Genomic DNA, 15,492 nt, shown 5'->3' with positions numbered 1-15,492 from the left:
CTTAGAGACAGGTGACTGGTGCCCTGACAGGATCCTGCCTAGTGCACAAGTCTATCTGTAGCACATCTGCTGCTTTGCATGGACATCTCAGACACCCTGGAAGACTGGAAATGGTGTTAGATGCTTTCATATGAATCACTCCTATGCCTTGTTCTGGACTACACAGGCTTGACTTTATGTTCACAGTTGATCTGTGTCCTCCAGGGAAGATGATATGGAGTCCTGCTGCAGTTTCATATTCTGTGCATTCTGAGGGCTGTGTTAAGCAGAAAACTTGGCAGTCAGCCTTCCTGGACTCACAAAACAAATCCCAAAACACAATTAGGGATGTATGGTCTGCATTCTCCACTGTATTCTAGCTCTGCTAAATGGAAAACAGGGATTTAGGCCTTGATACTTTCCATTTCCCTGGCCTTGTTTCTGATCCACTCATTTCATGCTTTTATTGCTAGTGTTGTGTAATGCGTGCATCTCCTGCAGTTCTTCTCCTTGTTAAGTCCTTCCCACAGCAAATTGGTCACAGTAGCACCAAAGCAGCTCACAATTCCTCACTCCCCTACATACAAACTGCATGTTGTGAGGACTTTGGGGGCACGTTACCCATGCCCTTCTACCCAATGCTTCTTGTCATGGCCTCCACAGCACCCTCCCAGGATATCCCCTCATCCTTGACGTGCTCTTGCCTAGCTGTCCTAGCAAGGAGCACGTCAGGAGCAGGGGGCAAGGGAAGAGGCAGTGTAGGTGGGCAAGGACAGCCTCAGCAGCCCCAGAGGCTGCCCACAGCCCTGAAAAGAGCAGATACTGCTTCACGGGCTCAGCCCTCCCAGCCTCACAAGAAGCAGGATCAGAGTGGGCTGATGCAGGAGAGCTCCAGCACCAAGGCAGCTGGGGAACGTCTGAGGCAAAGGAAAACAGTGTGTGGGAGATCTGCCAGAGCTGGAAAGCTGCTCCTTTGTGAGTGGGCGAAGCCTGCCTGGCTGAAAGTACCCCTGACCCCTGGAGCTCCAGGGATGCTCCTGGGATCCAGACAGGCCTGACATGCTGCCAGAGATAGAAATGAGCCATCTCAGGAGAGAAGCTGGGAGAGCCACTCCTTCTGGGCAAACTGGGATGAGCCTTTGCCATGGTGAGGGAAAGATCATCCAGCTCTGTGTGGCCATGTCTCAAGAGTCTCGTGATGACAACCCTTGGTAGGAGTGGGACACAGGACCAGAGCAGCCTCTCTCTGCTCTCGACCACCCCTCAGATCCACCTCAAGGACTTGCCAATGAGCCAGGGCTAGGAGCCAAGCTGCTGAGAGCCCTGCACTGCTCCGATGGGCTTCTGCCTCCCCCAGCAACCATGTGCTCTCAGACACTGCATCAAAGCATGCCCAGCACACCCCATCTACAGTCACAGCTAAACATCAGGGTCTGACACATCCTGTTACTGAGAAACAGCACCCCCCTGGGGCATGGAGGCAGCCAAAACCTGTCTGTAAGTGGCAAACACCATTCATTGTCCTGGTCACCAGCATCTTCCTCCCAGGACTTGCCTCTTCACATACTACAGACAGGCTATACAGCACCACGGGGCTTCTGCACTGGGCACCAACCTGCACCCACCCTCCACAACCTCACAAGGTTGAGGGACCCAGCCTAACCCTGCTGCGACAGGCAACGGGACGAGCAGAGACTCATGCATCCACAGCTCCAGGATGGCAGAACGCCCTGCAGCAGGCTGCAGGAGCTCCGTGCCTCACCTCTTGATGGTCTGGGTGATTGAGGTCTGGCGCTGCAGCACGGCTCTCCTGGCGGGGTCGTGGGGCAGGGACGGCACGCGGCTGTTGTCGGCCGGCATGCTCACGCTCCGCAGGAACGCCTGGCGCCGCGTCGGCTGCCGGGGGAAGCGGGAGGCAGTCAGACTTCTGGGATGGGCACGTCAGCAATTCAACATGTACTGCCTGTACCTGCCACACATCCTCCTGGCTGCTGTCTACCCACCAATTCAACATGTACTGCCTGTACCTGCCACACATCCTCCTGGCTGCTGTCTACCCACCAATTCAACATGTACCACCTGTACCTGCCACACATCCTCCTGGCTGCTGTCTACCCACATCACACTCTCCCAGACCGCCCCACAAGGTCGAGAGAAGCGCAGTCAGTGGGGTTTGCTTCTGAAGTGGCTCTGGATCTGCACTGAAAGCCTGTGAGAGCTCTGGGTGGGTCTGCAGTTGCTGCCTGGTGCAGCCTAAGCAATCTGGGAAAGGCTTTGTTCATAGCCTAATTGCCTGGGCACACTCACATGTCATGGCTAAATGTCACCTTCCAAATGTGACACAACCCACCACGCTGTTCTCAGCTCACACAACTGCCTCCCCAGGGCTGCTCTGGGCTACATTTTTATCAGCTCGGCAGAGACACCATGTCCCATTTGTACAGGGCAGGCTGAGCAGACTGCCCCTCTGGCAAGGGAAGCTCTGATCGATCCTCTGGTCAGACACTGTCTCTGCCTCAAGACTACTTCAGCCTCTCTAGCCCAGAAAGCTAATGGTTTCCACTTACATTAACAGTTTTGCTATCTTTTATGTAAAAGCAGTACAAAGATACTCAGGTTGTAAGTCAGAGGTGCACACAATGCACTCTTATCCTGACAGTCTGGGCTGTGCAGAGAACATCACTTCCACCAGTTTCCATCATAAGCACAGTGTCCCCCCAGGTGCCCAGCTGGATTTAGAGATTCCAGATAAGGCAAGATCCATCAGAGCCTTAAATAATTTATTCAGAAGGTTTCAACCTGCACTGGTAAAACCCTGAACTCCATTTCTAATCCCTACAGACTGACCCCCAAACCCTTTCCTTCCAAGGGAAGACCAGAACCAAGATTTATCTGCCAGGAGCTGTAAGTGAAGTGCATTTGAGTCCCTGGATCACAGAATGATGAAGAGGACAGTTCTTCCTGTTCCAAGTGCAATAGAAGTTCCCTCTTAAGACAAGACAAGCTTGTCCTCAGCCCCCTCCAGGGAAGCTGTATAACCCTCCATTTCTCTACACTTTTTTTCACACAAGTGACTGAACCCAGGCCCTCTACACACTCATGGAGCTGGGCAGCAAGAGCCCTCTGGCTCTACCTTCAGTGCACAAAGTCTCTGTTCCTGCAGCAAGGCCACACAAGCAGCCAGCATTTATATCCAGGTCTCACCCTACAGCAGTTTTTAGTACCTTGTAGCAGGTATTCCTGATATTCTCCCTATTCCCAGCACAAATAAGGGTGTTTGACTCTCATGCTTTGCACTATTAACCTATCACCTCATCTCTACTTCAGCACTCCTCAATGTTATGTATTTCTCACCCCACATGGTTCTCTTATGTTCCTCCTGCTGCTAACAGCTTTGTGTTGCCAGTAACTGTTCTTTGCTGTTACTGATGAAAGTCTGTCATTATCTTGGCTATTCATAAGTCAGATTCATACTCTGTTCATTTCAGCACAAGCTGCAGCGCTTCCAGCCCTCATGCTTGTCTGGGAGACCTTAAGTCCTCCAGTCCCCCTAAGAAATGCTTGTTTGAATACCTCACTCTCATATCCCAGCCAAGACGCTTCTCACAATGCCCACATCCAAACACTCACATCCACTGATGTGAGCACATCAGCCACCCACCCTCTTCCCTCCCACATCCCCTTCAAGGGGAGTTAATTACTGCTCATAAATTTACTCAAAGGCTCTGCCCCTTCTTATGTGGCCTCACAGCCTGCCATCACACGCTGCCTTTCCCTCAGCCAGGACTGATGGAGATCCCAGGCACAGGGATGCTCCCAGCACATCCCTCCCCAGCTCCCCAAACCCTCCCTGCTGTACCTGCACGGGCTGGGGGGGCTCCTCTGGCACGGGCATGGGCATTGCCACAGGGATGTCCAGTTTTAGCCATGGCGGCTTCTTCCGCTGTAAACTGCTCGTGCTGTCGTGTCGCGCCTCCGACATCGTCCCACGCTCGTCCTCAGGCCTAGGAGAGGAGAGACACCACAGTCAGGAGGGAATCTGGCTCATCCCTCACAGCCCATGCTGGCAGGGTGAGCAGAGGGTTCTCCTCCTGGCTGTGACTGATGGGCCCCAAGCCCCACGTGGGATGAATTCCCAAAGTGCCTCATGAGGGCTCAGTGTTCACAGCTTGTGCCCACGCTGCTCATTCAGCACCTGACACTCAGAGGACACAGAACCTCCAGCCAGATACAGACACTGCAGTCACAAGTTTGAGTCGCCTCCCATTAAGATTTTTGCTGAGACTACTGTAAGATCCAGATTCCTTAAGAACAAGCCATGAATTAAATCTTAATAAGATCTGGATCCAGACCAACCAGCTAAGTAACTGCAGTATCAAAAGCCACTGGCCTCGCTCTAAAACCAGCCTGTGACTCACAAACACCCTTTTCTGCCCACCCAAAGCCAAGCACCACACTTTCCAACTCACCCACCACTTAGCAATTAGCAAGTGGCCATTTCTCATCGCTGTTTCTAATCTCTTTTAAATGTAGTGATTTTCTAGAAACACAACACAGTGCACAGAGCAATACCAGTATAGCATGAACATTAGAGAACTGGCACTAATCCTGAACTAAGAGTGGTTTTCATACATAAATAATAATGATATGGTATTTAAATAAAAACCGCTGTGTAATCCAAACGCCGCAGTGAGCAGAGCGACTCACTGTCATCTTGCCCACTCTGCTGCAGTTCTGCCCTCCTGTTTGGACCACAAGAGTCCTTCAGGCTGGCAGAGCACCCGCTTCACTGTGCACACTCAGAGAAACAATTCAGAACACAGATTTCACTGGAGGCAGATCAGCTCAGATGCCCCCACAGGTACTTTCCAACCTAAATTACGCTACAAGTTTGTATTTCTTCCCCTCCTGTCACACACACAACTTCAAGTGAACAGTGGGAAGCATGTGTGCTGAATGGGACAACAGATTCCATTCCCTCCGGGCTCTCTCCTTGCATGGCCCTAGCCTGGCCTATGGCCCTTAGCCACAGGGGACAAAAATAATCAAGTGCTCCAGCCTCTTCACCACAGTGGACAGATGGAATAAGCAACCAGTTAAATCAGCAGGCACACAGGCTTTGACAGGGAGTAGGAGAAAAACTCTGTTGGAATTAAAACTTAGAGCACTTACAGTGTTAACACAGCCCATTTATTATAAATGCAGAATAAGTTTAACACGTAAGGATTCTTCCTTGAGAGAGGCCAAGTCCTAGGCCAGGACCAGAGGGATCTCCACCCTCAGAGACATTTGGCACGGAACAAAACAAAGCCCTGAGCTGCCTGAATTATCCCAGCCTTGCAGTGGCTGAGCCAGTCAACCTGCACAGGTCCCTCCCAGCCTAAATTAGGCAGTGGTTCTCTGAAACGTGCACTGCCTCGCAGGGCATTGCCACCATGTTCCCACAGCTCCCTGCAGCTGCTCTGGAAAGGGAACTGCACACACCACTGCAAAAGATAAAAGGCAGGGGGGCAGGCAGGGGGGAAATAGGTCAACAAATGGGAGTGGGGGATGATCTGGATTGGGTTAGAAGAGAATCTCATCTGAAAGGAGCTGAAGGCCAGCTGCTGGTTCAGTCGCTGAGCTGGGCCAGCTGCCAGGAGCGCTGTGCTCAGCTGAGCCAGAACGACAGAAAGGGAGGACTCAGCTGTAGGTGGATGAAGGTTGGGTTTCAGCAAATACCACAGGCCCCCAAAAGTCTGGGAATTCATGACCTAGCCTGTACAGACATGCCCTTCATACATGCAGCACAGTCCTGTTGCACAGATGCAGTGCTGTGCATGAGAGGGACGCAAATCCTTCCTTCCCTCCCTGCCGAGCTGCAGGGGTGGCTAAGTACAACTGTTCTAACTTCCTGTAAGATAAGAACAGTGAGAGTATTAGGGGAACTCCTGCCTGTGCTTGGTATGAGTAAATCTGCTATGAGACACGATTTACTGACAGGTCTTGCAAATTTGTCTTCATGGTGAGGTCAGAAAGCAAAGCAGATTTCTCATACCTGAAATACTCCAGCAAAGAGCTTCAGCATTTACCTCTGAGGATCACAAACACAACATGTCCTCAAGGTGTCCTAATCAGAGACCAGCCAAGAGAGACAGAGCCACCACTCTGGCACGACCAAACACAATCTATTTCACACAACTCAAGAGCCTCCTTCCTGAGCTTTCAAGGGCAAATTCAGAGCCTCCAAAGCAGCAACTCTGCTTTTTCCAGCATCTCACCACTGAGCCAACATCACTCAACATCCTTCCTGTCTACCTACAGAGCTGCCTTTGTGAGCAGGAGCTCTGGGTGTAAAGAATACAAATGTGTAGGATTTGCAGCTCTGTCAATCAGTGAGGCCAAGCCAGGAAGGCAGAGGGTGAATCACACCTGTATTGCCTGAAAGTTGCTGCAATAACGTGAAACCCTGTGAAAGACTTCTGATTAAATCTGTTTTGAGTTTCCCCTCCTAAATTGCCACAGACCACAGACAGTGATGTCCATGTATCTTCACTGGCTTCCCTGCCACCCTTGCAGACTTGCACATGGGATCTCCAGGGTGTACACACCTGCCAAAGAGGACATGCACACACAGAGGTAAAGCCTGTGGCCTTATAATTACCCCCAAAGTTGACTCAACTTTGTATTTTAGGCAGGTGAAGATCTCAAGATGAAATTCACGTTCTGACAGAGCAATTGATTGCTCTGCCTTCTCCCTGCTTCAGCAGTTAAAGAGTTCTTTAAGCAGCAGAGCATAAAAATGCATATATAATAACTGTCTAAATGCATTCAGTATTTAAACCTCAGGTGAGTTTCCAGGGTAGCTGCAAACAGAGTATGTAGGAGCAAACCCCTCTACCAGTTCAACCTTCTTTACTCACTAGCAGGTTCATTTCCCAGTAAAGAGTGCAGTGAAGGCAGAGCTGTTCAGCATTCCCAACTCCCTGTGTGCATTTGGAGTGGCCAAAAATAAACCTTTCAAACACCTAAGACTGGATCAAGCCCCACCAGGGCAAGCATTGTGAATTCTGTATGAATAATCAGCCACAGCACAGGTCAGGCAACTGCCTCTGCCCCAGGCACAAAAAGGCCTGGGGTATGGTCATGAGAGACAGGTCTCCAGGGGGTTTACGGGGAGCCTGAATGTGGATCCAGCTGAATATATGGATATATAGACCAGATGAGTATCAGTGCACAGCTGTGTGCACTGATGTACAGCAACATGGTCCAAGAGCCCTTGCATGGCAGGTAACACCCCTTATTTCACCTGGCCCTTGCTCTAAGTCCTGCTCATTTCTGTCTCAGCACTGCAGTGAAAGCACTTGCTGAGTTTCACACTGAGCCCTTGGTTACTTTTAGGGGTCAATGTTTCAGGGTCCAGTGTCCATGTATTTCATCAGGCCAGTGGGCTTTGTTTCAAAGTTAACTGCACTGATACATATTTTGCTTGAATGGTCCCATACCATCAATCCCAAATTCTCAGTACTGTCAAGAGGCCACCAACAGCAGCAGGATGGGAACACACACAGCACAGCCATGCAGGGTCAGCTCAGTGTCCTTTTAAACCAGTATCTCATTTCCAGCTGAGGATGCCTGGCACAGGGTAGGAGTGGGAGATCATTCAGCAGCCCTATCTCCCAGAACAGAGCCAGGGCATGTGCTGTGAATAACACAGGATTCTTGTGCCAGAAATATCTTTGCATGTAACAGTTTTGTATCCATCTCTATATCCATCCAATGGTTATTATTCCAGAATTTATCCAGATCATTTTTTAATCCAAGCAAACTTCTAGTATTCATAACTGCACATGACAAAGCTCCAGAGCTGAAACACATGCTGTGTGACAAGCCTGCTCCAGCTCGTCTGCAAACCTGCCATTTCCTGGGTTCACTTGCTGCTCTGTATTTCTTGGACTAGAACAGTGATCAGCTTTTCCCTATCCTCTTTCTCCATGCAAGTTCTGACCCTACAGATCTGTTCCATGCTCTTCCTACCATCCCTTTTCCCACACCCACATCCAGAAGCTCAGTCCTCATACAGAGGCTGTTTCAGACCTCTTGCCTGTGCTTGCTTAGTTTGGACTTTGTTCCACCAGCACTACAAAACTCAGGAATATGCAAATATAAGGCTGAATGAGAGGTATTTGCAAATCCAGCTTCTTCTAACTGACCAGCTGATAGCAACATAAAAATTATTAGTAATGTCCATTTCAATTAAAATAAACAAACAAAAGAAAAACATATCAACGGCAGATAGTCTGGGAAATTCATCATCAAAAGGTCTGTGCCAAAGCAAGGTCACAGAACCAGAATGAAAGGCAAATCCACTGTGCTGTGGGTCAGGCTAAGAAAGGGGAGAGCACATTAAATACCAAAGTTGGCATATGACCAAGGAAAGCTGCTTAGTGAAATCTACTGACCCAAAGAGCAAAGGAAAAGCTTTGTCCAGAAGCCTGAGCACGTTTCTAAAACTGACAGGCATCCTAAATACATTTAGAAGCTTGCACAGTCCTTTCAAAGAAAGACCATCCTTCCATTTAAACAGACAACTGAAGCAATTCCCATGTTAACTTCTTTTCTTCCAAAATCTGCATTTTACCAGCATTCCCATTTAAAATAAACCTTGCTTTTTTCCCCCCAAGAAATATTCCAAACAAAAACCAAAACAAAACCCCAACTTAATTCAACACCACCACACAAACAAACAGCATCTGTTTTTTCCAACAGCACTGCTCCTCTCCAGCACAGTGTGTGCATGTTCCTCCAGACACCCCCAGCAGGTAACACACACCGGGGTTATTCCACTGCAATCCCATCTCCATGGTCAGACTCCAGCTGTTTTCCTCCATTTTTCAAGCCCCACCACTGAAACAGTAATATTTACAGTGCCTGCTACACAAAGGCAAGCCCCATGTACCTGAAGGGGTCTGGCTGAGGCACAGGAACCCAGGTGGACACAGCAAAGAAACCAGGATCCTCACGGTGTTCTCCAGACAGGATGAGCCAGGGGAGCCAGAGGAGACAGCTCCTGGCTGTGCCTCTCTCTCCAGGAGGATTGCTGCTGGCACAGCAGGGAAAAGGCAGGAAGTCCAAGCAGAAGAGGAGCAGTGGGGTTTCAGTCTCGTGGCTGCCAATAGAACCATCTAGCATGGATCAGACCCAAGGAGTTACAAACTGCAGCGGCTACGACCCTACAACAAACAATGTCCCAAACACCAGGCGTGAGCCAGCCCCTTGAAACAGGCCAGATGGAGGGGCTGAGGGCAGGCAGGGACAGGGAAGGTGGGACAGGCCACTCTTGGGGAAAGCTGTTAAGGGCACAGCAACACCCAAGCTTTGGCTGAGCCCACCACCACTGCCCACCCCAAGAAAATACCTGAGGAATGAAACAAAGCCATCAGCACTGCCCAGAGCCCTCTCCTGCTTTCCCAAGGCTGGCTGCTGAGCTGGGAAATGCTGTGAGGCTTTGCAGACCCACAGGCTGCCACAGAAACTGGGTCTGAGCAGTCCAAGCAGCTCTGAGCACAAGCCTGGCAGAGCTGTGCAGACACACTGCCCTTTGAGCCCTGCCCTGCAGGGAGCTGGCAGCTCTGCCATTCCCACACACCCCCTGTCCCTCTCACTGCTCCCTGCCATGCACGAGCTCTGCCTGAGTGCTGGTGGAGGCTGATGCCACTTCCAGGAATCTGCACCAAATCACAGAGGAAACTGTTCCTCAGGGCTCTCTCTGGCTTCTGCTTGTGAGCAAACTCATCTGCCAACTAGCTGCTGCCCAGGGAGCAGGCTTGCCTTACTCCACTGAGCCACTACAAGGTGTTTTACCAGCACAAACTAACCCTAGTAAATTATTTCCTGTTGATCTGGCAGCCTGAAGAGTCTCAGACAATTGCAGATAAGCCCTGTGAAACCCAGAGAGGAAGGGTAGGACCAACCTCTTCAGTGATGGCTCAGCAGCAGTGATGACTGCAGCTCAGGTGAGACATCAAATACAGCCCTGAGCTGTCATCCCCTGCCTGTGTGAAATTGTCCTACTCCATCCCCCCTGGGGATCTCACCGTGAACCACTTGATTGAATTAGCTGAGAAATACCAGCTGAAACTGCCTGGTTTGGAAGAGGCCAGGCAGACCCCTAGACAGGAAATGGGAAGCTCCATTGGGTTGGTATTTCATGCAAAGCCTTGTAGAGGGATGGTATTCAAAGAGAAACAGCAGGAGTGCAAAGCTTCAGCTGGGACCCACTGAACTTAGAAAATGTTCAGCTGCACACAGAGACAGAGGGTTTTAAGTACAGGTAATGAAAACATCCACCAGTGAAGCCTGAACATACGGGAGCCAATCCCATGATCAAGAAAGGAGATCTGATATCCCTTTGAACAACTGATTTTCTTGATTTTCAGAAAAACTTGAAGGTTATGATGGAAATCAAACAGAAAATAGTTTCTACTTGAACACCAGCATTAAAAGCTTTCAAAGCAGCTTCACCTGGGACCTGAAGGTATGTTGCCCTCATATAGCAGAGAAAGGAAAAACAGGAAGCTCAAAAACCTCTTCTGATTTCTGTTAGTCTCCAGATCTGTAGCTGAACTCCTTCAAATACAGGTTAAAAGATGACCCCCAACTGCAACATGCAAACACAAGCAACAGGCTGATCTTCAAGGTCCTTTTGTTGCAGCAAACAAAGGACAAAATAGTAACAAGAATTTGGAAACCAATGCTCAAAATTCAAGCTAAAAAGATGTCTTAAACACTTGAAAGAGATGCAAGCCAACAGAAGAAGCAGTGACCCAGCCCTGTGTGCTGCCCTCCTCCTCCTGCTGGCACCAACATCCCCACAGCTGTTGGGTGATCCACACTGGGAACTGACCCACATGAGCTCAGCAGAGAAAATGGCTCATTCCAGCCCCAGCTCCTTCCCACATGGCTCCACAAACACTTGTGCCAGCAGAAGGAAAGGGGAAGACACAGGAACAAACAGAGCAGCTGGAGCCAGATGATTGGACTGCTTCTCAAGAAAGTATAGTTTGAAGTGATTGTTGAAAACATGGCCAAAACTCAGATTTGTAGCACTGTGGGAAGTCAACAATAATCCCAGGGAGGTGGTGGGTTCAGCATTTCTAATCTTCTGAGAAGCACCCTCAGTGCAGGTGTTGGGTGCAACAGGAATAAAACACTACTGCACCACCAGAGGCAGAGTGAATTTTTTGGTGGGGTCATTTGGTGGGAAAACATCCAAACCATCCACAGATTTCTCCAGAGCTGACAGCCAAGCCCCAAACCCAGGCAGCTTCCACAGAGGGGATCCCAAAGGAGGAGATTCCTCTGCTCACCCATGGCCTGGAGCAGCCACAAGGAAGCAGGTGAAGGGAGCCAAGCAGAGCAGGCTGGGCAGAGGAGCCTTTTCCATCTCCTCAGCACGTGTGGCCCAGATGACAGCAACAGCTCTGCAGCACCAGCCAAGCACAGCCAGGACCCACGCAGGGCCTGGGCAACGAGAGATCTCCAATTCCACCTTCCAGAGCAAACCCAGCCCAGAGCCATCTGCAGCATACTGAGATACCAGCAAGGGCAACAGCCTGCACATAAACCAACCAACAACAAGGGGGGAGCAGTGGAAAACCTTCTGGAGCACTTTGGCTCTTCACCCTGTTTATGTTTCTCTGTGACACACCCTGCGGCTTTGCCACCACATCCAACAGCCACATTTCCAGCAGCCACATCCTAAAAGTCTGGTCACAGCCTGGCACTTCCAAGCTCCATCAGGGCACAGCGTGATGAGATACCTGCCAACAGCTCCAGTGATGGCACGCCAAGCTCTGAGCAGCATTCCCATTCCTCAGGGAAGCCAGCAGAGCACTGCCTGGTCCTCCACAGGAGCTGTTTCCACCAAGAGATCCATTACCAGCTACCAGGGGAAGGATCATCTATGCAAGCTTGTTCCTGCACCCTGGCTGAAGGTAAGCACAGCTCCTGCTGGCTCAGTGGTGCCTGGGCTGAGCCAGCAGAGCCCTTTGGGTCCCCAGCAGCCTCAAAGCACAGTTGTCTCAGTGCTCTGCATGGTTCTGCACATTCTTCAGGAAAGAGTGATCACAGACACTATTGCAGTGCACATTTAACTCATTTAAACAATTCAATGGGACTTCAGAGGACCCTGTTCCAGATTTATTCCCATTACTAGTGAAACTGATGCCTGGTTAAATTCTGGCTGACCCACAAGTACCATGGGCACAGTCACTGCCTCAATTTTACAGCAAGGTGAGAGTCACAAAAAGGCTTTTGTCAGTGCAGCCCTGACCCCACATTAGGAAACAAAAGACAAACCCAACAAAGGTTTTATTTTCATTGAAATTTTGCATTTTGAAGTCTTTTTTCTACCAGCTCTCATACTCATCACAAGTACTGTAAGGGTTCAGGACACAAGGCAAGCTGGGATGACACTCAGGACAGAAGTAAACACTGGCTCTGGCTGATTTTGGAACAGCTGCTGTCCCTGCACCCAGCTCAAGAGCCATTTTCTTGGTAAAGTAATGTGTCTTAGTGATTACAACATTGTTCACTTAGAAAACACAATATCAATAAACAATTGATGGAAAAGCAACCTCCCCCAAAAAGATCACAATAAGCCAAACCAAAAATTACATTAGACCAAAAGCTACTCATCCTCTACAGCAAAGACTCTGGGTACTAAAAGCAGCTAAGAATCACTGTTTGTTGTGCTAAATAAAAACGTTTCAATGGCAAAAGAGATCAAAACTGCCACAAATGACAACATTTCCTATGGAAAGTTACATAAAACCACTCTGAATAGCAACCTAAAAAAATCTTAGAGGAAACAACAATAACAAACGCTGGAGCCACCAGAAGACAGAATTTATATTCAGGAAGGATGGAAGCCACAGAGCCATTCAGAACAGCTTTCTTCGTGTGTTCCTTTGAAACTCAGAGCATCCCCACTTCCCATCACACACCTGCTTTCTCCAGCACCACCAAAGTTCTGCTCACCTGGGCACAAGTGAGAGAATAAAAAATGCCCACAGCAGTCAAGGCCCGGGGGAGATCCTTCAAAGGACCAACTAAACAGCCAAGAATTCAGAGCAGAGCTGGTTTGGCTGCTGTCCCTCACCTGTAGCCAAGGACACAGCAGAGCCACTCTGGTGCTCTGATTTCTCCCCTGGCTCGTGCTTGATGGCCAGGCACACACCATCTCCTGCTGTGTCCAAGTGTAAATAGCTGCAGGAAGAGCTTGTCTTGCTCTGCAGGTGTGTGCACACCTCTGCACATTCATCGTGTGCCCAGTGCAACAACTCATTCTTAATGCAAAGAGAAGTAATCATAATTCTAGCTTGGTCTAGCAAAAAAAAAAAAAAAAATTAAAACTCTAAGTGAGCCATACTTCTTCAGTCTGAGTGAATGGCACATTCTTGCCCACTGTTCTCCCTGAAATTATCCCAGAATAGCCAGGGAAAAGGAAGGTACACTCACACTTTGGCAGAACAACTCACAGTTTTCTACAGTTCACTTTAAGGCTTTGAATTTAAGCAACAGAGTAACAAATCTCCGGTGTGCTGATTGCTACAGGGCAGTAACTCCCGAAATACAGAAGCTGCATTTGTCAGCCTAGCAGTCTGAGCCCTCCAGATTTTAAAATCCAAGCAGTTCTAACTTTCACTGAGCCAAAGCCAAGTAAGTGCCAGACCTGAAGGACTGTAAATGCAGCGTCCTGTGCAGTTTCAGGATGACCTCATAGGGATTGTTCCTTTTTAAAGGAAAGCAAACCTTCAAAGCAGGGATTGCTGCTGACCAGCAGAGCAAGGGGCTGGCTCTGAGCGGAGTGGAAACAGGAAGGGGAGGAGGTGGCAAAGGTAAGCTTTCCAGAAAAGGCAAGATCAGGCATGGCTTGCTATCTCTTCTCCCCCTGGGAAGGCTCTACTATGCCAGGGAAGTATTGTGCAATGATACCTCAGACTTCACTGAGAAGAAATTACATTTCCTTTAATAAACACTGTGCTTTAGAGATGCTCTGATTACTAAGGCAAGGTCTGTTTGTTGCTGAAGGCCCCAGAATTTAAGAACATATCCGCTGCTCAGGTCTGCATCACCACACTTCCAACATTTCTTTGGTAGGCAAAAAGGAGCAGTAATTATATTTGAAATAAATTGTTTACCTAGATAGTTGAAGAGTGCATCCAAAGGAAATTACAGCAAAAACAAGCCCTATGTCAATCTGACATGTGCTGCCTGTGCAGCAAGAAGAGCATATAAGCAATGAAACGTGCACTCTTACAGCTTTAGGAGATTTGACCACTGGGATAAACGTGAAGAATAAGCTCTCTGTCTTCACCCAGTGGGAAACAGACACTGTTACTCAGAAGGATTTGACTGTAGTTTGGATGATTTGGTCAAAAACTCAGCTGCTGATTTGCTCTTTGTTGCATCATCCCAACACACACTAAAAAAAAAACCCTCCTCATTCCTACAGCAGCATGGACTGAAACAAGGATGAGACTGGTCCTAGGCAGCAGCAAGATGGGTAGGACCAAAAAAAGGAGCAAACAGTCGGAAATCCCTGAAGTTCAACCAACAAGGATATGACAATAGGCAATCTCAGCACAGACGCATTTCCACCTCTCCCTGTGGAAACTCACTCCCAGTGGCACAGACATTCTGCCCGGGAAAACAGAGAGGCTGGCAGGCAAGCCCTGCCCAGCTCAGGGGGCACTGCAGGGAGGGTCTCCACAACTCCATGCAAGCAGGCCTGGATGGTCTGAGCACACACCAAATTAGCCTGGGGTTCTTCGAGGACATGGAAACAGAGCTGCCAGCATGACCATGGGAAATGCTGCCAAACAGATCCATTTCCTTCCAAGGTTAAATCTTGGCTATTGCCTGCCTAATCTCTTGGGACCAAGAGCTACAGGGCTAATACTGTCCCTTTTACATGTTATTCTCTCAGAGGGGAGTTACTGAGCACTAGCAGAGTAAGCAACCTGATACCCATTCAGGTCCACTATTTCTGAACAAGGCAAAAAATAAACAAACAAAATAAAACAAAACAAAAGAACCAACCACAAGGCTAAAAAAAAGCCTGCCACCTGGGAGAGAACTACCTGCACAACTCTGGACACCAGGGCTTCCCCTGCTCTGTAGAAAGAAACCATCTCCATCCCACCTTCCAGCAGCACTGGGGTGTTTTACCCACGACCCAGACACAAATCCCATTAAATTCAGGCTGCAGCATCCACAGCACACACTGAGATGTTGTCACACAGCAGAAAAGATGCAACACAGCTCCCTGAGCTGGCAGGCAACACATGCATTCCATAGGTTCCTTAAAACTCCAACATGTACATACCCAGCAGCTGGGAGTCAACCTCACAGCAACTGTGTGAGATCTGCACAGTTCATGTTTCCTTTCCTTCCAAATAGATGATGATAAATGTTAAACTTGGAGTCCAGCACCTCTTCAACTGAAAAGAAAGGAAACTAATCCACATC

General features: G+C 49.0%; 1 protein-coding gene across 6 annotated transcripts in view; it reads right to left on the bottom strand.

Annotated features, from left to right (window-relative positions):
• Nucleotides 1–15,492, bottom strand: part of RHBDF1 (rhomboid 5 homolog 1) — a 54,604-nt gene that overhangs the window by 16,663 nt on the left and 22,449 nt on the right. For 4 of the 6 annotated variants that reach the window (XM_064390472.1, XM_064390467.1, XM_064390470.1 and 1 more), the window contains 2 exons: nucleotides 3,839–3,983; nucleotides 1,742–1,875 (listed from right to left, as the gene is read on the bottom strand). In XM_064390472.1, the coding sequence (XP_064246542.1) occupies nucleotides 1,742–1,875; nucleotides 3,839–3,961 (257 nt within the window). In that variant the 5' untranslated portion in view covers nucleotides 3,962–3,983. Of the gene's footprint in view, nucleotides 1–1,741; nucleotides 1,876–3,838; nucleotides 3,984–8,917; nucleotides 9,128–15,349; nucleotides 15,465–15,492 lie in introns of all 6 variants that reach the window. The other 2 variants (XM_064390468.1, XM_064390469.1) reach the window with 2 other exon arrangements.

The sequence above is a fragment of the Passer domesticus genome, chromosome 15 (genome assembly GCF_036417665.1).
Source record: "Passer domesticus isolate bPasDom1 chromosome 15, bPasDom1.hap1, whole genome shotgun sequence".
NCBI classification, from domain to species: Eukaryota; Metazoa; Chordata; class Aves; order Passeriformes; family Passeridae; genus Passer; species Passer domesticus.
This window is presented reverse-complemented; position numbering and strand designations above follow the sequence as displayed.